The 23080-nt window shown below is 42.0% G+C and overlaps 1 protein-coding gene across 1 annotated transcript in view; it reads left to right on the forward strand.

The window, feature by feature from the left end:
• Positions 1-10443, forward strand: part of LOC125005276 (asc-type amino acid transporter 1-like) — a 75803-nt gene extending 65360 nt beyond the window's left edge. Inside the window, exons 7-11 of the mRNA XM_047580512.1 lie at positions 1878-1981; positions 2089-2185; positions 2280-2429; positions 8690-8867; positions 8974-10443. Coding sequence (XP_047436468.1) covers positions 1878-1981; positions 2089-2185; positions 2280-2429; positions 8690-8867; positions 8974-9074 — 630 coding nt within the window. The 3' untranslated portion in view covers positions 9075-10443. The remainder of the gene's footprint in view (positions 1-1877; positions 1982-2088; positions 2186-2279; positions 2430-8689; positions 8868-8973) is intronic.
• Positions 10444-23080: the final 12637 nt, after the last annotated feature.

The following is a 23080-nucleotide window of genomic DNA, read 5'->3' on the forward strand; positions in this document are numbered from 1 at the left end:
GTGCAGGACACAGTGATTTATTCTAATGTCAGCAGCCTTTTGAAAGAGCAGGGGTTTGACGGGTCCATTCTTCAGCTCATCAACAAACTGCAACTTTATCTGCAGTGTACGCAATGACGTATGAGGGAGGAAAAAACTCTAACATTGGGAGGTCCGACCCGGGACTTTTGCCGATGTGAAAGCACCAAAGGCGAGTCGAGTTGGGTCGACCCGGGATTTTTGATATCTACCAGTTGGGGTCTGAGGTCCAATAAATATTAAAAGTTCTGTGTAAGTACATGTCTGTGCAATTCTACTCTGCAACTGGCTCAACTGGCTGAAACCTGCAAAGAAAAAAAATCCAAATATTAGATATCTCATCTTCCATTCCGCTTAATCCTGCACTAGGTTCGCGGGGGTTGCTGGAGCCTATCCCAGCTGGCATCGGGCGAGAGGCGGGGTACACCCTGGACAAGTAGCCAGCCTATCGCAGGGCTAACACTAAGACATACAACCATTCACCAGTCACCAATTAGCCTAATGAAGCAGGAGTACCCGGAGAGAACCCACACGAACACAGGGAGAACATGCAAATTCCACCCAGAAAGGCCCGAGCTGGACTCAAACCCAGACCTTCTCGCTGAGAGAAAAAGAAGAGAAAAGGAGAAAAAGAGTAACGCAATAGTTACCTTTCCTGGTAACTAGTTACTTTTTGGGAGAAGTAACTAGTAACTATAATTAATTACTTTTTAAAAGTAACGTGCCCAACACTGACAATGACTCTAAAGACATCAAACAGCAATGGCCTTAAAGGTGGCTAGAATATGAAAGGAGAGAAATATCTTTCTAGGGTTAAGTACACTTCGCGTCGGACCATTCAGGCGTCCTCCATTAATTTCAGATAATGGACACCTCGTCAGGCATTATCCTGCTTATACCATGGTCACGTATGAAATAAATAAATATTAGGTCAATTATTAATACGTTAATGGTGTTTTGTACCGTTTAAATCATACGTTTTTCACGAATAGAAAAGTATAACGAAAAGTAATTTCCCCCTGGGATCAATAAAGTAATTCTGATTCTGATTCTGAAGAAGCTGCTGAGCGGACTATTTAACATTACGTTACATTACGTGATACAAAGTATCATTTCAGAAGGCCAGTGCACTTATAACCGCGTGTGTGTCCAGAGGATCATGTGAAATTTCCAGAGTCCATACATACATAGTTTCCTAAATCATTTTTATTGCAAGAAAGATGAACTTTGAAAACAGCATTACTTGTCTTGAACACCGTGTCGCTAATGATGTTTAAGACATTTAAGTGGCGATTAATGCCAGCTCTCAGACTCCTAAAATTGGCATCACATTGGCATCAGGAAGGAGGAAAATTGTCATTGTCCTCCTTCCTTGGTGGACTGGTCTGTGTCTGTGTTTCTGTTGCCACGGTTACCAAAGCATTTGAGCCAGCCCAATGATTTAGAACTGTCATCAGGCAATTTGACCAGAATGTGTCCATTTTTACGGGTGTCCATTATCCCCTTTTAATGTACACCCCGCAGCCAGTCAGAATCGAGAATTCACCTGGACCATGGTATAAGTTCAGATAATTGTCTACTTGTTAAGTGAAGGAGGGGTAAATTAAAAACTAACCAGAAAACCAGAAGTCCCTATTATTGGATTTTTAAAATAAAATCTCCGCCTATGGATTTTAACACATCTATACTGTTTTCTATCTCATTTACACATTTGTGTTTCTGTAAGCACAGTGTTAAAAAGTATAATGCATCTTTCAGTTAGAATAATCCATTTATGCATGACTGTTGAGAACTAAATCAAAAAGTCAGTCCCTCAGTCAAGTCAATAATTGGATCCATCATTTGTCATGTTGTTTCAGACATTTGGGGAAAAGCTTTTGGGGATGTTTTCCTGGGTAATGCCGATATCTGTAGCACTGTCAACATTTGGAGGAATTAATGGATACTTGTTCACCTCTTCCAGGTACACACAATACTTCATGTTATATATAATGACATACAATAGAAACTAATGTTCCAAGTGAGTATGAACAGATAAACTTGAACACATATGTGTATGTCTGTTTGTAGATTATGTTTCTCTGGGGCCCGAGAGGGTCATCTGCCTTATCTGCTGGCTATGATCCACCTAAAAAACTGCACACCTATCCCTGCTCTGCTGGTCTGTGTAAGTACTGCTCTGCCAGTTCTGTCTAACTTGTGTTGCTTCACATCAATGCAGAATCTATGCGTAATTAATTTTCGAATCTGATGTCCTACAGTGCTTTGCCACAGTAGTTATCTTGTGTATTGGAGAGACACATAACCTGATCAACTACGTGTCCTTTATCAACTATCTGTCCTATGGGGTGACAATTGCTGGCCTGCTCTACCTCCGCAAGAAGAGACCCAACCTGGCTAGACCTATCAAGGTACAGCAGCTGTTCTAACAAATGCTATTACATAGCTTTATGGAAGACACCAAATAATGTTATCTAACAATGAATAGATTCTTTAAAATGATGCATAATTTGTGAGAAAAATACTGACAAAGTCACCCAACCTAAAAGATCCTGACAGTTGAATTCCTCATAGATAGTGTAGAGAGTGAACGGTTCCTTCACAGTGACCCTGTAGAAATACAGAAGTAGATTCAATTCAATTCAATTTTATTTATATAGCGCCAATAACAATACAAATTGTCTCAAGACGCTTCACAAAAACCAGTCTGCAACCTCCAGAGCAAGCCTGAGGGCGACGGTGGCAAGTAAAAATTCTCTTAACAGGAAGAAACCTTGAGCAGAACCCAGCTCATATGGAGGGACCCATCTGCTGAAGGCCAGCCGGGTAGAAACAGAGAAGATAGAGAGAAAAAAAGAACAGGAGAAACAATATAAAAAGGGAGAGAGGGAGACACAGTGGTTAGTGATAGAAAATAAATTATAAGAGATAGAAAATAAAATTATAAGATAATAGAGGACAGGAGCAAGAGAAGAAAGAGGAGAGAACGTGTTCTCAGTGCATCATTCCCTTGCAGCCTACGCCTATAGCAGCATAACTAAGGGATGGTTAAGTCCAGCCCTAACCATAAGCTTTGTCAAAAAGGAAAGTCTTAAGCCTGACCTTAAACGTAGAGACTGTGTCTGCCTCCCGAACCCAAACTGGGAGCTGGTTCCACAGGAGAGGAGCCTGAAGGCTCTACCTCCCATTCTACTTTTAGAAACTCTAGGAACCACGAGTAGACCTGCACTTTGAGATCGTACTGATCTGTTGGGACAATATGGTTCTATGAGGTTGTTCATATATGATGGAGCTAGGCCTTTCAAGGCCTTGTATGTAAGGAAACGAATTTTAAATTCAATTCTAGGTTTTACAGGAAGCCAGTGAAGAGAAACTAAAACTGGAGTAATATGATCTCTCTTGCTAATTCCTGTCAGTGCTCTTGCTGCAGCGTTTTGAATCAATTGGAGGCTTTTTAAAGAGCTATTTGGACAGCCAGATAGTAATGAGTTACAATAATCCAGCCTGGAAGACACAAATGCATGAACTAGTTTTTCCGCATCACTCTGAGAAAGGATGTTCCTAATTTTGATGAGATGAGGAAGGTGAAAGAAAGCAGTCCTGGTCACCTGCTTTATGTGAGAATTAAAGGACATATCCTGGTCAATATAACCAAGGTTTTTCACAGTAGTCATGGAGGCCAAGGCAATGCCATCCAACGAAACCAGGTGATTAGATAACGAATCTGTGACATGTTTAGAGCCAAATACAATGACTTCTGTTTTGTCTGAGTTTAAAAGTAGAAAATTCATCCAAGCCCTTATGTCTTTAAGGCATGCTTGGAGTTGAACCAGCTGATTAGTTTCATCTGGTTTCATGGATAAATACAGCTGGGTATCCTCTTCATAGCAATGGAAGTTTATGTAGTGCAGTGATTCAAACCAGTCTAATGCAGTTCATGTAATTTTGATCACACTTTCAAGTCTCTGTAGTAGAATACTGTGATCAGTAGTGTGAAATGCAACACTGAGATCTATCAGGACAAGTATAGAGACAAGTCCATCATCTGAAGCCATGAGGAGATCATTGGTAACTTTACCAGAGCCGTTTCTGTACTATGATGAGCTCTAAAACCTGACTGAAACTCTTCAAACAAACCATTCCTGTTTAAATGATCAACCAACTGATTGGCAACAACCCTTTCTTAAACTTTAGAGATAAAAGGAAGGTTGGAAATTGACCTATAGTTGGCTAAAACATCAGGTCAAGAATGGGTTTTTTAAGTAATGGTTTAATTACAGCAGTTTTAAAAGACTGGGGTACATATCCTGTTAATAAAGCTAAGTTTATCTGATTTAATATGGAGGTATTAATTAATGGAAAAACCTCCTTGAACAACTTAGATGCACGAGAAAAATTAGACTACGACTCACTTGACTGCAATGTTTGTTTTCTAGATGCTGGATTCAGTGCTTCGCTGGATAGAGTTAGCCCACACTCAACACACTGGGCTCTTGGCTACCTCCATTCATAAAGCCGAACTTAATAAAGTTAGGGTTGTGCTTGCGCACAAATTTAACCTTTGAGGAAGGGTGAGTTAGCCCTACGTCATGTTTGGAAATTGCACCAGGGAATCTTGATGTGACTGCGTAGTTGTGTTTATATATATTATTCATAATGATCATGGCAGTGCACTAGCAAGACCGTGAGATCCACAAGCTGCTCTACATTCACTGAGAAGAGGAGATTCATTGCACTTGCAAATGTGTAATAATGACGATGTCGACATGATAACATTGTCGACGTGACGACGTGACGTCGATGTATGAGTGTGTGGAAAGAACAGACATGCAGATCTCACAGCAGGAGGTCAGATCCAGGACTGCTGGAAATGTGAAATCACACCAAAGGCAGGTAGACCCGGGTCTGAAAATCCTGTGTCAACCCAGTATTGTAGACGTGCAAGGGGTATGAGTCACTAAAAGGAATTCAGCCGTCATTAATACACCTGTGTTTACCTTTCAGTGAGGAGTCAACATGTTTAGTGGAGAATCCAACCACTGAAAGTAAAACATGAAACAACACAAGAGAGAAATTAAATGTAAAAGTAAGAAAAACTGGCAAATGCTGAAAGAGAGTACCCCACAAAATTTGAGATATACTTATATTTGTTACATTTATTCAAAATGTTGCTTTAACAGACAGTGGGGCCTGTCTCAAACCTGCAGCACATTTTACTTCACTTTGAAACAATGGAGTCAAAACACAGTTCTGCCTCTTCTTCTTAGTCTGTTAAGACTTCATTTGTTAGCTAGCATTCTAATAGGTAGCACATTTCTTTTGGCGTATTTCAATTCAATTCAATTCAATTCCATTTATGTAGCATCAATAACAATACAAACTGTCTCAAGACACTTGAGACAAAAAACAACCTGCAACCTCCAGAGCAAACCTGAAGGCAAAGGTGGCAAGGAAAAACTCACAGGAAGAAACTTGAGCAGCCCGTAAGCTCATAAGGACCCATCTGCTGAAGGCCAGCCAGGTAGCAACAGAGAAGATAGAGAAACAAGATAAATAATTTTTTCTTATATTATTTTTTCTGAAGGAAACACACAGAATCTAATAACACAAGAAATAGCTGATGATCTTACAGTTTGACAGTATAAGAGGAATCATGGGCAGGCTCGAGATAAAGGTTGTTCATCCAAATAGGAGTGGATAACTGCAGGGCATGAAGACTGGGCAGGTTAATGAGACCACTAAAACAGATGTAGTCGGAGTTCCACGTATCTGATACACACCACTCCAGGCCATGAAGACTGGGTCGGTTGATGAGACCACAATGGCAGATGTAGCTTGAAACTCCGCAGGTCAGATATACAGCACACCCATCACTCTCACAAGAAGATAGAGGGCGAGGGGAGAGAAGAGGAAAGAGGGAGACATAGCGTAATTAGTAACAGAAAAATTATAAAAGATTAGAGGACAGGAGCTTGGTGCCAGAGAAGAGATAGTAGAGGACATGTCCTCAGTACATCTTCCTCCAGCAGCCTAGGCCTATAGCAGCATAACTAAGGGGTGGTTAAGTCTTGCCCTAACTATAAGCTTTGTCAAAAAGTAAAGTCTTTAGCCAGCAGTCCTGGTCACCTGCTTTATGTGAGAATTAAAGGACATATCCTAGTCAAATATAACACCACGTTTTTCGCAGTAGTACTGGAGGCCAAGATAATGCCATCCAAAGAAACCAGGTGATTAGATAATGGATCTCTGCCATGTTTAGGACTTCTGTTTTGTCTGAGTTTAAAAGTAGAAAATGACAGGTCATCCAAGCCTTTATGTCTTTAACGCATGCTTGGAGTTAAACCAGCTGATTAGTTTCATCTCGTTTCATGGATAAATATAGCTGGGTATCATCTGCATAGCAATGGAAGTTTATGCCATGCTTTCTAATAATATTGCCTAAGGGAAGCATGTATAATGTGAGTAACATTGGTCCTAGCACAGAACCCTGAGGAACTGCATACCTTACTTTGTCATATATAGAAGAATCATTGTTTACATGCACAAATTGGAATCTGTCTGACAGATAGGATTCAAACCAGTCCAATGCAATGGTTGTTCTTGTTTTCTTCAATTGTTGATGAATATTATGCTGTTCTAATCTTACAGTGGAGTTAAATTGTGGTTGCTGTCATCCACATCACTGACATGTTTTCCAGTCTGGATGAGCAAGACAAAGAATAAGGCTTCCAAATGAATTAAAACTTTGCTTCGGTTAAGAGATAAATTAGAGTGCAAGATTGCTGCCACTCCTCCTCCTCCTGTGCTTCAAATAATATGATAGTTGCTATGACGGAGTGGCATGGACTTATTTAAGCTGACATGTTCATCATCCCGCAGCCATGTTTCAGCCAAACTAAATAGATCAAATTGATGATCAGTTATCAAAACAGTCAAAACAGAGATTTTGATGAGAGAGATATGACATTTAAAAGACCACATTTCATTTTCTCATTTTTCTGTTGTACTAATGAATTTGCATTGATTTGTATAAGGTTCCCATGAGTAACATCTCTATTGTTGTTTTTCAATTTAAAAACATCTGGGAGCAGACAGAACATCTATGGAGTTTGGAGAGTGTGAAACAGTTCTAGAGAAGCAGACCTCCCACTGTGAGAGCTGCATGCCTGTTTCTTCCCCTCTCATACATCATCACGTACATTGCAGATAAACTATTGGTGCCATGGTGTATTTTCTTTAACACTTTCAGTTTGTTGTTAACCTGAAGAATGGGGTGTTCAAATACCCGCTCTTTCAAAAGGCTGCTGAATTTTGGAATAAATCACTGTGTCCTGCACAGAGCCTGATATCTGACAGCAAATCTCCTCTTCTCCTCGGATGCAGAGTGCTTTCATGATTGTTAAAAAGGTGTGGGATATACAACCATACAGACAGTACATAAACACAGTCGTGCATGCATTCCCCGATCAGTGCAATTTCCTGAACATGACGTAGGACAAGAATTTGATTTGTTTGATTGACAAAAATTAACAAAAATCTCTGTCCTTCACAGATCGATCTTTTATGGTAGTAGACCAAAACTTGCTTTTGAGCTAAAGCTTCTGCAATGATGCGGTCTGTCAGGCCGTCGAGTGACAAAATGAGAATGTAATAGGCAGATATATCAACATCAGAGCGAAAAACCCGGGTCTACGTGGCGTTCCTTCCTCCTGCCGAGCAAATAAAATCCCTGCTCTAGATAACCAGTGGTGGAATGACAACATGCAACTAAACATGTCATCACTGGTCAGACTGGGCAGGGGTCCAGAGAAAACCTCCAACTGGCGTAACCGTTGGTCATTACTGCCAACGTGAATAACAGTTGTACCATGTTTAGCCTCAGGCAGCAGTTCCAGATAAGATTCAGTGTTGCCCGCTCTAGCCCCTGGAATGCAGCAAAATAGAGTCAGCAATTACCAGAGTTTTCAGGTTTCTCAGTGGCTGCTCGAGACCTGCTCAGGGACAACAGGAGCAATGCTAATGTGAACTGCGTTTGCTTGGTCTGCACTGGCTACAGGGCGCTGGCTAGCTGTTTTTTCCATGACGAGAAGCCGTGCTTCTAATTCAGAAAGCCTCACTTCCAAAGCTACAAATAAAATTCAGTTATTACAAGTACCATTCCCACTAAATGAGGCAGGGGCGTAACTAAACATTTTCCAAGATGAGCAGGAGAGAGAAGGAGAAGCAAAGGGAGACAGAGTAGCCATAGCTAACCGCTAAAAAGACCAAAGTTGATTAAGTAGAAATATTATAGTTATATATATATATTGTTATAGAAGACAAAGTGGGTGAGTAGAATGAAAACAAGAGTTTACCGCTAATACAGACAAGGTTTTTGTGATTTTAAAGAAGTTTAAACAGTCTGCAAGCAAACACAGCGGAGCCGCAGAATCAGGAATTGACGCAATAATGAACGTGACGAACGTGGGAACGTAGGACCTGTTGCAGCAGCATGAATAACCAAGAATCTCCGAACCAGTTCTAAGCAAAACATAACATATATTTAAGTTTTGTACCTGGGTAGCAGCCCACAGTATATGTTTTGAAACATTGATTGTAGACACTATTATCATTTGTCAAATTGAAAATAATACTGGACAAGTATTAATAATGCTCTGTTTGTTCTGTGCAGGTAAACCTGCTGATTCCCATCAGCTACTTGATTTTCTGGGCTGTGCTGCTGTGCTTCAGTCTGTACTCTGAACCAGTAGTTTGTGGCCTAGGAATGGTCATCATGTTGACAGGGGTACCTGTGTATTTTGTGGGTGTTCAGTGGAAGGAGAAACCCAAATGGATCTATAGGCTGATTGGTGAGTTGATCTGTGCCACTGTGCATTACGTATCAATTTTAAACCCATATTATTTATTAGTGTTTATCCAAACTCTGACTCCTATTGATGTCTTCTTATGTTGCAGAAAAAGTGACATATATGGGTCAGAAGGTGTGTTTTGTGGTGTTTCCTCAGGGAGACCCCTCAGAGACTGAACCCCTCACTTCCTCCAAAGCCACTGACTGAGCATCGAAGTCAGCTACAATTTCCATTTTTACAACAACACAGTACCACCTTCAATTATTATTACTTTTTTAAATGAGTTAAATTCTCATGCTAATGTGCCTTATGAAATATATGTGTCTTTATGTCGTTATGTGCAGGTCGGTGTAGGTATTTTGAGTGTGTAACAGTTTTTATGAGTTAAATCTGCAATATTTCTCTTTTATAGTTGCTACTTTAATCTGTTTCACTAATTACTCAAACAATGTTTTCTGTTGGTCAGCTCTGGATGAGTATTTTTTCTATCTGTGTTTGTGCATGTAGTATGTTGGCCATTCTTTTTCTGGGAAATACTGTAGTTGCCTCCATGTTATTATTAGAAAAAATATGATCTCCCCCAGCAATATTTAAGATACAGGAGGATGATGACCGAGTCGCTCCAAAATTAACATGCTGTATCACTACAACATATGACGAAAGACTTTTCTTCCAGGGTTTCTCCTTTTATGCATTGCAAGACTGTTGAGCAAGTACTTTTAGAAATACTCCACTCTGAACTCTCTCAAGGTGCTTGACCAGCCAACAGTTATTTAGACTCACGTTATGTTATGATAAAGATGATGATGAATATGATAAAGAACTAACCATTAATGTGGATATCATTAACAGAATTCATACTGACGGATAAATGGATGCTGGCAGTGAATGTTTACTGCATGTGCCAGTTCCCACTTTCCCTAAAGCAACAGCCACTGCAATGACACTTGGCTCTTTTTATCAATCTGATTTAAATATTAAGTTTCAGATGAGTCTTAATTATTCTGATGATTCACTATTATGTTCAAACTGAGTGACTCCTGAGTGCAGTTGCAGTACCCCATTTGTTTTTGCACAAAGATCCTTTTGTAATGTCGGATACAATGTTTTTAAATATGCCCTGGTTGTATCCTCAGATTTTGTCACTGACATCTTTATGAAACCTTTCAATATGGAATGGTGAGATTTTAAAGTAAATTTATGTATGCTGTTTTTATTGTGGCCCAGGAGATATTGCTGTTGACCTGTTGCATTTGGGTAATCCCTTCATAGCACTTGTTTATAAGGTGTATATGTTGTCCATATATCTGAACAAAGGAAGGTTTGGGAAACAGGATGTAAACTAAATGTTGGTAATTTCTTGGAAAATGTCTGTGCTGCATTGTTCAAGTGCTGTTAGCTCAGGTGAAATCTGTAAATATTGTGTAAAGAAAACAAACGCTAAAAACAGGCTTCTATAAAGATCACATTCCTCAGACACATATGCATACTATAATGGATGGGGGTACATCTGTGTTTTGTAAAGGACTGTTAAGTTGTACATTATTAACAATAAAATCACTTATTATAAAAACAACTTCTAAATATCATGATCCTTTTTGCGTGTCAGTTCTGTCCTTGTCCTTTGTCATCTAGCATGATAGTTAAGTCAAAAATGGTCATATGAGAACAACATGACAGTGAACATCCAAGCACGAGTGCAAAGTTGATGACATACACAAACTAGAGTTAGATCTACATGTTTGGAAATTGAGACATTTTGTGTTATTTTAGCTGTTAATCAAAACATATTCAAGTAACAGTTATGTAATAACTAGCTAAAGTGTTCATATCCGAACTGGAGGGAAGACATTTTTATACACAGCCCTCTAAACTTGAGTCAAAAGCTGTTTAATGGACAAATGCTTTCTAAACATATTGCTTTTTATTGTTGCAGGAACACTGGGACACACTAGTGAGTCCCAGTAAGCCTGGAAGTCCACGGAACACGACAGTCAAGGATGATTGCAAAATCATTTGCATGGAAAAGAAAAACCCCTCAACATCCAACCAAGTGAAGAACACTATGGAACACTATCATTTGTAGCCATAATAATCCCAAACACAATGCAGCACTGCGCAGTGCGCACTGTAACTTTCAAACAGTTTCACCTCATGAAGCTGTTGGAATTATTGTACATAAGTTATCCCATATTTACTCTGAGTGTTTATGTATCTATTAATCTTCTAGTATGCAAATGTGCAACAGTATATGTCTGTAGAGTTTCTTTGCAGGAAGGAGAAGTAGGAGGACGCGATTTCTGCTGAGCCATCCCAGAGCCATCAGTGACATGCAAGAAGTGTGTCTTCGCCGCAGAAATACGGCTGAAGACGAAGCATACCATCCCGAGGACAAGGTCAAAGCGAATAAACATGTACCAAGAAGATAGTGCTTGTATCGTTTGAGAAGTTGCAGCTATGTGCTCCCCCTCCCCATTAGTGCTGCAACTTCTGTTGTAATCAGGAACCACCCTAAGGAAATAAAGAAAGAGGGTACGGCAAGGTACACTTCAGATAGTAGGTAAGAGATTGTAACTGAACGTATCTCTGTCTGTTCTCCTCGCGGGTAAAAAGTAACTCTTGTCTTTCTCTTCTTTGTGCAATGTTTATGAATGTTTTAGGTTATTGAACCTGACAGAAGCTCTGTCCAGAAAGACAGATTTTATGTATATGAACCACAAAAGTCACTAATCAATGTCGAAGAGACATTAAGTTGATTTTTGTAGCCCAAGTCTGTCTCAACAAAGCAGATATGATTCTTCATATCAGACAGCATCATGGTTTTGAATTCTGAATATTTTCTGTGACCCTATTTGGTTTTCCTGCCCTGCTTTATGTCCTGTGTTCAGAATCAGAATCAGAATTAATTTATTGATCCCAGGGGGAAATTACTTTACGTTACAGCAGCTCCTACTCAAAGTGTACCAGTGTTAAGTGTTAACAAAGAGCAACGTAGGCAATAAGAATAAGTAAGGGTAAGTAGGCAACTGTAGTAAGAGTACATGTATCAATATAAAAAATATAAGAAATATATACAACAATATAGCTGCATGCAGCAATGAGGGGGTCCAAGCACATCGGCCAATCGGCCATAAGGCTAGGCGAGAAGTTTGGAGCAAATCGGCGAAGGATTGGCGGAAATAAAAGCTGACTTCCTGGTTGGCAGCTCCGCCGGCAATTTTGATTGGCTGTAGCGGGCAAACAGATTGGACATTGAAAATGCCACTAAGTAAATTTTGTGCGGCTTGGTCTAAAGATAGTCTGTGCCGATTTTGGTGAGAATCTGACAAACTTTGCGACACGTGAAACTTTTTAAAGGTTTCTGACAAAATCCAAGATGGCGGAAAATCTATCATGACGCATTTTGACGTCATAGAGTAGGCTGAACTAAGCATCATCCAAGGATCACAAAGATACCTTGTTTGTACATTTCAGGCGTACGGATCAAAAGTTACGTGCGCTGATGTACTTCCAACTTTGACCCATTGGTGGCACTAGAGCGTACTTACTGGCAACATGTAACTCAGGCAAATTAAAGATCCTACTGTCCTTAATCAATGTACCACATTTCACAACTTTTTACCATACGGTTCTATGGGCTGCCATAGACTCCAATGTCAGAAGACGGAATAATAATAATAATAAGAAGAAGAAGAAGAAGAAGAAGAAGAAAACGTAGAAACACAATGGGTTCCAGTAGCTTTGCTGCTTGGACCCCAATAATAATAACACTAACAAAAACAATGGGGTTCATACAGCTTCGCTGCTTGGACCCCCAATACTGATAATAATAATAAAAAAATGTAGAAAAACAATGGGTTCCAGCAGCTTTGCTGCTTGGACCCCAATAATAACACTAACAAAAACAATGGGGTTCCTGCAGCTTTGCTGCTTGGACCTCCAATAATAATAATAACGTAGAAAACAATGGGTTCCTCGCAGCTTCGCTGCTTGGACCCCAATAATAATAATAACGCTAACAAAAACTAACACTAACATGTTTAACACGAAAAGTTGGCATGAACTGTCAATGGGGCACCCCACAGTACCTGTGGATTTCACAAAGTCATTTTTAATATAAACCCATCAAGAGATATGAGCAAAAAACAAGTTTTTCTAATTACAGCTCACATCGAAAACGGCGCCTTCACCGCTGATTTCGATTGGCCGCAGCGGATGAACGAAGTGGAAATTACAAAACCCACCTAGTAACTTTTGTGCGGTATGCTCTGAAGATAGTCGATTTTTGTGAGAATCGGACAAAATTCGTGACCCATGAATCTTTTTAAAGGTTTTTGACAAAATCCGATATGGCGGACAAATTCTTGCAATTGCGTGAAAAGTTTTGCCAGATGCTGAAAGGGGACATTCCACAGTACCCCAGTAATGGACCCCAATAAGAAAACGTAGAAAAACAATGGGTTCCAGCAGCGAAGCTTCGCTGCTTGAAAAGATTTAACTCATGTGCGTCCAAACAACGTCTAAATTTGGATGAAAAGTGAAATGTGAAAAGCCGTCATTTTCATGTCGTTGGAAAGACGTCTTGAAAAAGATGTCCCTGTACAGTCTAAATTTTGTTGAAAAGTGAAAGGTGAAAAGCCGTCACTTTCAGGTTATTGAAAAGACGTCTACAGAGATGTCCCTGAATTACTCTTCATCATGATATCCATAATTATTACAATGTTCTGAAATATACAATCACAAATTCATGATTAATTTTACTCAAGGATTAAATATAATTCACAAAAAAGTAACATTTATTGTTTACAATTTACATGAAGGTAAGAGGGTATAGAAAAACACCATCTGTCAAAATTTAATTGATTGACTTTGATGGATCAAAGGGGCGTGACCAATGAAGTTGGCGTGACCGATCAAGTGGGCGTGACCGATCAAGTGTGCGTAACCAACTGTCAAGGTGGGCGTAACCAACGGTGGTTGGATGTTGTGGCATTTCACTTCCCTTGGGGGTAGGAATTCGGGGTCTATGTTAAAGTTTTTTAACTAGGTGAAACAGCGGTGTCACGACCCCCGGGGCAGGAATTCGGGGTCTATGTGAAAGTCTTTTTATCAGATGAAACAGCGGTGTCACGACCCCCGGGGTAGAAGTCAGAATCTATGTGAAAGTCTTTTTATCAGATGAAACAGCGGAGTCACGACCCCCCAGTCACACACAGGCAGATACACACGTGCACAGACCCCCCAGTCACACACACAAACACACAGACATGTTTCTATGAAAGTCACGTGATGCCACTCGACCCCGCCCATGCTTCTGGCCAAGTGAAAAGCTAATGATAACCGAAGATCGTTGCAGTCCATTCTCCAGTCCGCGCCTGACTTGAAAAATAAAAATTAGCAAGAGAACTTACACATCTGGTATCATTAGTGAGACGCCTGTGAGCGTAATTCAGGAAGCCTTGCCAGGGATGGCGCCGAGAAAACTGATGGTGTTTAAGTGCAGATTCCAGCAGCCGCCAATGGGCCCTCTCCAGGAAGAGTGGCGTTTGGAGACGGGTGAGAAATTTGGCTATTCTTTCAACTATCACACCGCTGAAGTGTGTATGTATCAATTCTATCTGGGACAAATCTTCAGTCCTGACACACCGAATGCCATAATCACTTCCAATGACTGGGGAGTACTGAACGGCTTGGTGGCCAGATGCATGAGAGGCGAGAGCATTCCATCTTGTGTCATGCTAAACGAAGAGGGAGAAGCCCATTTGAAGGAGGAGTGGGATCCCTTCGAGTTCCATGAGGGAGAAGAAGAAGAAATCAAAAAATTCATCAAGATAATATGGGAGACCAAATCTGACAGCTCCAGTAAATGGTTTTACCGAGTAAAATTGGAGATGCACGGGAAGAAAAGTCCAGGCAGCCACCTGGTGCTGGACCGTTTCAGCTCCAAGGTATTTCTCAGGTGCCTGAGTGTGCCTGTTGCTGAGAGGATGCAGATGCTGGATGAATCGGCCGATCGCATCACCGCTCTATTCCAAAACAGCCGCCTCTGGAAAGATGTGACGCTGGTGAGAAAAGACATTTTTCATCTGTTTTAGGACTACAAGGCCACTCCCCCCAACCCCGCCCACTTCCCTGACCACAGCATAAATTTGAACACCCGAGCCCCAGGTCAGAAGAAGACACCAACTTCAACTTTGACCACCATGTCTCTCGCCTTTGACTCAACTCCACCTCCGTCTCCTCTCGTAGAGGAAGAGGTGACTCTACCACCCACTCCACCTTCATCTCCTTTCGTAGAGGAAGAGGAAGAGGAGACTCCACCATCCACTCCGCCTTCATCTCCTGTGTCAGGCGTAGAAGAGGAGAGCTCTGCGGCGTGCCTCCCCGAGCCTACTACTGAAGACCAGCTGGATGCTGGGTTGCTGTCTTCCACCCTCCAAGAAAATATTAAAGCCGGCATCATCCATCTGCTGAACATTGTCCTGCAGGAGTTTCGTTGTGAGATCTGCTTCGGTTGTCAGGTAGACCACCCAAGCCAGAGGAACCATGAGTGCCTCTTTGAGGTCCCCAACTTCTTCTACAGGAGTCACTTTCACCGGCTGATGAGGAGACTCTGGACACCGAAGTTTATACCGGCCCTGCAGCAGCTGCTGACTACCCTTCGTATCTCCATCGATAAATCCAGAATTCAAGGTGCGGCTGAAGCCATGCTACATGACCTGAGGTCCTGTGAGAATATCTTTGAGACAATCGGTGAGCTGTACGATTCGCTGGTTGGAGAGGACATCATGAAAATAGCTCTACTTCGTGTGGTCGCCGATACCTGGAGAGGAGACTGAAAACCGCCGGAATAAATTCCTTATTTAGAACACATTTATCTTTAGATTACTTTTTGAGTTTGTATGTGCATTTATCTATATCTTTGTTGTTTTTTTCTTTACCATGGGGAATTGTTTGAGAATAGTGTTCAGGGCTGTGAGGCTGAGGTACATCGTGTGGGAGCTATCTGCTATACTAGAGCAAGCTGTTGCCAACAAAGTGAACGATGATAAAAAATTTAAAATCAGTGGTAGCCCGAAACCTGACGAAGTTAAAAAATTTGAAATGTTTTTGGATTTAGTATGTGCTCGGGCTACAAATGTTCAATGGGAAGTGTTCGTGCAAAAGGCTGTAACATCATTCTCTGAAAGCTCTGTGACGGATACATTCTGTGGTATAATCAATGATGATGAAACTGTTGAAATGAATGTGTTTCACCTGTTGGCACTTTACGCTCTGATCGTCGATGCATTGTCCCATTACGTTCAAGATCGGCCGAGCGATGATATCTTACAAATGCTGCAAACATTGCATGTTATTATACATCAGAAATTTCCAACCTGGAAAATGTTGAAATAATAATAATGATTTCTTTTCTGCCTTTGTTAATAAACTATAAAGTCGAAAACAGTAAAGAGGTCTCGTCATTCTTTAATGTACGAGGGTGAAAGATGGAGAAAAAGGAAGAACGCCTGATGAAAAAGCTATATTATTCACCTTCACATCCGGGAAGTTTTGGAGGGGTAGAACGGCTTCAGAGAGCTGTACAGGACGAAGGTGGGGCTAAAGTAAAAATTGATCGAGTAAAAGATTTTTTATCGAAGCAGGATGCCTACACTTTACACAAACCGGCCAGGATACATTTTGCTAGAAACAGAGTATTTGTATCACAACCCCTGAACCAGTTTCAAGCGGATCTATGTGATATGCAAGCTTTAGCAGAGTTCAATGACGGGTATAAGTATTTATTAACGGTCATCGATATTTTTTCAAAGGCGTACGTTAGAGCACTGAAGACAAAAACGGGAAGTGAAGTGAGCAGGGCTTTTGCCTCGGTGTTAAAGGAGAGCAAAGTGCCTGAGAAGTTACAGACGGACGCGGGTAAAGAATTCTATAACAAGACTTTTAATGCTCTGATGAAGAAGCACAGTATTACTCACTTTTCCACCGCTAGCGACCTCAAAGCTTACGTCGTCGAGCGGTTCAGCCGTATGCTAAATACTAGAATGTGGCAATACTTTACGGCCAGAAACACGCGTTGATATGTGGATGTTTTGCAGGATCTGCTTAAAAGTTATAATGAGAGCTATCATACGAGTATAAAAATGAAACCGAACGACGTTACAGCTGAGAACTCTCCTGTGGTATTTCAAAACTTGTATGGGACATTTCCTCTTCGTCACAAAAACACATGGAAAATTAATTTAAAAGAGGGTGATGTAGTGAGGATTTTCAAGCTGAGGGGTGTGTTTGACAAAAAGTATGAGCAGAGTTACACGGACGAGTTTTTCACCGTATCAGAATGTGTTCCCCGCCTTCCACCTGTGTACAAAATAAAAGATTATGATGGGGAACCTATCAACGGAACCTTTTATGAGGCCGAACTACAAAAAGTAACCGTTACCGAGGATAAACCGTACCAAGTGGAAGCCGTTCTGGATAAGCACACTAGTCGTGGTAGAAAACAGGTTTTGGTGCGTTGGAAAAACTCGCCTGAGAAATTTAATAGCTGGGTAGCCGCAGGTCAGCTGATTGATGTATAAAGTCATTGCACGCGACAGTCTCCGTATCACAAAGAGTCATGGACGCGAGAACAGAAGAGGGTTTTTACGTGACTTTACCCTCTAACGCCAGTCTCAATGTGTTTACTGAAAACACTATAGCCAGCTACCGAGTGGATTAAGCACAACATCTCCACCTGGAGGGCCCATGGCAGGTGGCACTGACGGAAATTTCCTATCCACACATGTGGCGATTGACCCCGTTATCGAATTGGACGAGAAAAAATTTACTCTGCACATCAAACCTTTTGAAAGCGGATATTATGACAACAAAGAGCAGATAGTGAAACAGATAAACGCCTGTATGAGGGAAATTAGCACCGACGTTACACTACGATATCACGAATGTAAACATAAGTTTCAGTGGCTAGGTAGCGACCGTTATAGTCTACGTTTTTTCCCTCCCATGGCCTATATGTTAGGATTAAAACCCGGTGAGTGGTTTACAAGTGGGTTACTCAGACACTCTCCTCGCCCCGCTGATATAAAAGCAGGGTTTTATCATATGTTCTGTTATAGCGACGTGGTTCAGCATCAGGCGGTGGGCGACGCTTATTCCCCGCTCTTAAGAACGGTTCAAATTGAGGGTAAATTTGGAGATGTTATTTCACACACCTTCAGTCCCGCCTACTACTTACGAGTTGCAAAAAGACATATTAAAAAAATCAGCGTCGAGCCATGGCAACCATGGCAAAACCTCATCTTTAAAACGCCGCTAAGAACATAACACCTGACGTAGTCAGCAGGGCTGTTCGGCGCGTAAGAGGTTCAGAGGAAGAGAACCAAGAAGGATCAGGACTTATGCTTCTCGCTCTACGAGCCGGAAAGAGACGATTACTAGAGATTACTAACGAGGATGGGACAAACTTGGCACAGGACGCTCGTGTGGGCCTGATCAACTATCCCCTCAACACCATTTTCTCGCAGGTCGACGTGACCCTGGGAGATAGATTAATCTCTCAGTCCAGCGCTACACACCCCTACAGAGCTTTGATAGAGCTTTAATTGAACTACAGTCATGAAACACTTGCTAGTCAGTGTTCCGCCGGTCTGTTTTATAAAGACACAGCCGGATTTATGGATTCAACCCTGGTGGCGGCTGGGTAAAAGAGCTCAGTTTAGTGCCGCCTCGAGCGAGTTTCACATGATGGGACCCCTGCACGGGGACATCTTCTTTAGCGAGAGACTTCTTTTGAACAGCGTCGATTTACGGATCAAACTAACCCGGGCGAGTGACGCTTTCTGTCTGATGAGTCAGGCCAATGCCAACTTCCGCCTCAAAGTACTGGGAGCTTCTCTGTTTATGAGAAAAGTAACCGTGTCCCCCGCAGTGCGATTAGGTCATTGAGCGGCTCTGATGAAAGGCAACGCCCTCTATCCCTTGTCGAGAATTAATGTGAAAACCTACTCCATTCCTCAAAACTCCAGACTATGCAATCAGGAGAACCTGTTTCTGGGTGTCATGCCTAAATACATTGTTCTGGGGATGGTGAACCACCATGCTTTCACGGGAAGAAGAGATCTCTCGCCTTTCAACTTTACTCACAATGACGTGGAGTACCTGGCTCTGTGTCATAACGGTCGACAAGTACCGGCCAAAGCTTTCCAGCCCCAATTTAATAACGGCATTTCCGTGAGAGAATATTATAACATGTTTAACGCCACTGGGAGACATTTGGAAGATTTACCTCTGACCATCGACCGCGAAGATTTCAAAAGAAGATACACTTGATTTGTTTTCAACCTGAGCCCTGACAAAGATGTGGCGGCTCTTTGCCCAGTATCCAGCGGTAGTTTGAGGCTGGAAATGAGATTTCGAGTCCCCTTACCTCACACTCTGACCCTGGTTGTCTACACCTGCTACGACTCCATTCTGGAGATCAATTCAAAACAACAGGTGCTGGTGGATTATTGAAACAATGAATTCTACTGAGCTGAGTAGACTACTGGGTAACGTATTCCGTGGTGTCTGAGCTTCAGATGAATTACCCTCCCTACAACCCTCGCTGCCCACATACTATATCGTGAACACCCACCCTCGTCATCTGCCAGGAGAGCACTGGCTAGCGCTCACTGTGGAAAAACATGGAAAGGCCACATTCTTTGACTCTTTCGGACTCAGCCCTGAATTTGAATATTATCCTACAAGCATCCTGTGTTTCCTTGAACGTCAACTTGGAATAAAACAGATCCTGCATTACAATCGTCAGCTCCAGCATGAATTATCGGATGTCTGTGGTCAGCACTGTGCATATTATTTGTGTCTGAGAGGAAGCGGCCTATCGACCGCCGACGTGCTATCTCACTATAAAGATGATCCTGTCCGCAACGATGCCATGGTATCTGAATTTGTTAAAAAATATCAAAAATGTCTAGCATACCCCTGCGGCGGGAATTCTAACCAGCTAGCCTGTTCTCTGCAAATGTTTAAAGATTGTTACCGTTTGTGAAAGGAAAAAGTCTTCAACGTTGAACGGATTCAATAAAGCTTTATTATTCAATGACTGATTTTCAAAGTCTTTATTGTCGTACAATTATCGCAATCATTTATTTATTTTTTTTTTTTGGTGGAGAGAAATCCGTCCAATCCATAGTCGGACGTTTTTTCTTTTTTCTCCCCCTCATTCGATGAACAGAGGGGGACTCTGCAACAGCAGCAGCAGCAGCGTGCGTCTGCAGGGTGCCAGAGTTTTTGAGTCTCCTTAACTGCTCACGGGCCTGGGGGTTAGTCACAGAGCTCTCGGGAATATTGAGCTCTGACAGAGTACTTAGAAATTCTATCCATCCTTCCGGTGGCTGATCATTCACTTTCTTATAGGAAGAGGTCAGATGTTTTACCAGATCAAGCATATGAGAGCCTCTCACGGCTTTACCCCTGTAGATAAATTCACCTCTCGGCATCCAGCTACTGGAGCTCTTGGATAGTTTTTTCATCACATACTCTGCGTTTTTTCGACTGCGTGTCGGAAGACTTTTTAAAACATCTTCCTCCTCCCCCACTTCCTGGCCTTTCACCTCTGCATTCTCTGCCTGATGTACCTCTTCTTGCGGTAGACTCAGAGTTATTGGTTGAAGTTCATTCTCCCCTTGTCTGCTGAGGCTGAGATAGCGTTGGAGCAAAGCGTTGTACTTTTTAATTTTTTCATAAGGATTTAAACCTCTCTCCTCTAAAATCTCACGCATCTTTACATCCAAATCTTGCTGGGCTGTTTGCCTGATGGTGCTACCTGTAGCAACTGTGGGTTGACTCAGGCGGTTTAACTGATGCGGGGACACCAAAAACATTTTCTGCGTCGTCTTCAGAGCCATGGGAGTAGGAGGGAGGATTGTCATCTAGCGAGTCCTCCTATTAATTCCCCGATAATAGGAATGGCCACTGTAAGCAGAGGGAAAAGGAAGCCTCCTGTTTGTAACACCCTGCGTTTACTCTTCACGCTGGCTTTCTTATCGGCAATGAGTCTGATATTTTTCTTATATGTTTTTAACTTCTGATATTGTTGCGGTGAAATATATATTCCCCTTCAAAAGATTCAGCGCGATCTCACACAACGTCTGGAGAAGATCCAGGGAGCACCCCCTTAATATATCCTTCCGTCTCATTGGTGTGGCCTTGGCCAGAACTTTAAGCAAGGGTGCGTTTCTTTTCAGACGAGCGCTGGTCATGATTTTTTCTGAATGTATACAACAGGCCACTCATAGGGTAGTAGCCCCGTTCTCAGTCTGAACCTGTCTGGACAACGGTGAGTTAAATCCAGTAATAAATAGGAGTGCGGTTGACTAGTGGCATCTTCGAGACTTTCTAAAAAATATTTTTTTCTGGAGGGAAACATCTGTTGAGCTAGTATATTCATCTGCAGTTTGTCTCTGGGATTTTTGAACAACACCAGATAATTGGTGTTTAGACCGATGGTTCGACTGAATTTCCCTTGATGAAGAACATTCTGAGTGAGCATTATGACGCCTCATATTTCGGTGATGCCGGTATTGGGTAAAAATCTTTACCACCTCTGGGTGATCAGACGCTTGAAAGACGACATCATCCAAAATAACCAAGTTGTTTGGTCAGCTGGAAAAAGAGACTCGTCTTCAAAAGAATCCGGTAATCCTTTAATAAATCTTATCTTTTTATTTTTCTTTTGCAGTTCAGTATACAAAGGTTGAAAAGAAGTATAAATCCATACAATATTATTACGTACATCATTCATGACATGTTCACAGTTTTCCAGAACATTTTTTACAAAAACAGTTTTTCCACATCCACTCGGACCCACCACCAGACACGAAAAAGGAAGCTGCAATCTGGAGTCAAACTCTGGGGTGAAGCCTTTTTTTTATCTCACATGATGTTCTGCTGAGGCACTGTAATGACGGCGTCGCTAAGAGGATTCTCAATGTAACCCTCTACCAACTGTTTAATACTGTTGAAGTTAATTTCTTTGCACTCTGATGGTTCAGTGTGATACCCTTCACGCGCAGTGACACTTTACCCCCTCTGGTCTGATATGCATAACTTTTAGGACCTGCTGCTGCAAACCCTTGAATGTAGTCCCCGCCCAGCTCGTCCGTCAGCTGCCCCAGGTAGTTACCTGTGGGAAGAGGCGTCTCCCCCTCTCTGACGACATAAATCAAGCTGTCGGTGTCAGTACAGAATCCTTTCCGGATCATGTACCATCTCCATATATCTGTAAAGAGTCAGTCGAGCGTGGAATGTGGTAAACGCTGCGATAAAGATGTTATTGCTTTTCCCGGGAGGGAGGACGTACCTGTTACTGTACTGCCACTGCACCATAGCCACCTCATCATTACGAAAGCCAAAACACTTCACATCGTACTGCTCTGAAAACAGAAATTTGAAAAACTCTTCAGGTTTTCTGATGAGGGTGGTCTGACCTAAGTTGGTTCTCTGGGCAAACTTTCCCCAAAAGCTGTTGAGACAAAGTTTGGCAATCTGTCTTTTTGCAGGATTAGGTGCGATTTTACTGCAGTCTAATTCAATACCTTGGTTGGCTGCGTAGTCTCTGATGTAATTATCTCTGCTAGCCTCATCCGATGCTTCAGGGGGGAAACCAGAAGCCTCCTGTTTACCCTTCAGAAAGGTGTTGATGTAGCCCCTAAAAATAGAGTCGCTCTTTTGCTTGAAATGCCAGACTTCTGTTATCTGGGCTACACGGTATCCACTGTCTAGGGCTTTTGTGAATTCAGGCGTCGTCCAGGTACCGGATAGAGCTCTCTCTCCGTCACTATGTGTGCACGAACTGGCTTGATGGTTGATCTCAGCACACACGTGGCAGAGAGTAAACACCAGTTTGCCTTGCTCAGTTTTATATAAATATATATATTTATATAAATAGCTTCCGAGGGGGATACACGACAGCTTTAATCAGACCGAAGTACTCACGGGGATCTTTAAAACCCTGACGGATAATTTCGGGGTGGCCGAGGGGGTAGTGAAAGTGTGCGTTAACGTACGGATACAAGGATGTAACATCGACGTAACGAACCTGCTCAGTGTCACTTGTCGTGTACCCCAGACGGATGGGACAAGTTCTGCCTCCAAACAGCGCATCGCGAGGTTTTAAGGGCTGCGATGCACTGTTTCACGGAAGGAAGGAA

This window comes from Mugil cephalus, chromosome 3 (genome assembly GCF_022458985.1).
Source record: "Mugil cephalus isolate CIBA_MC_2020 chromosome 3, CIBA_Mcephalus_1.1, whole genome shotgun sequence".
Classification (NCBI taxonomy): domain Eukaryota; kingdom Metazoa; phylum Chordata; class Actinopteri; order Mugiliformes; family Mugilidae; genus Mugil; species Mugil cephalus.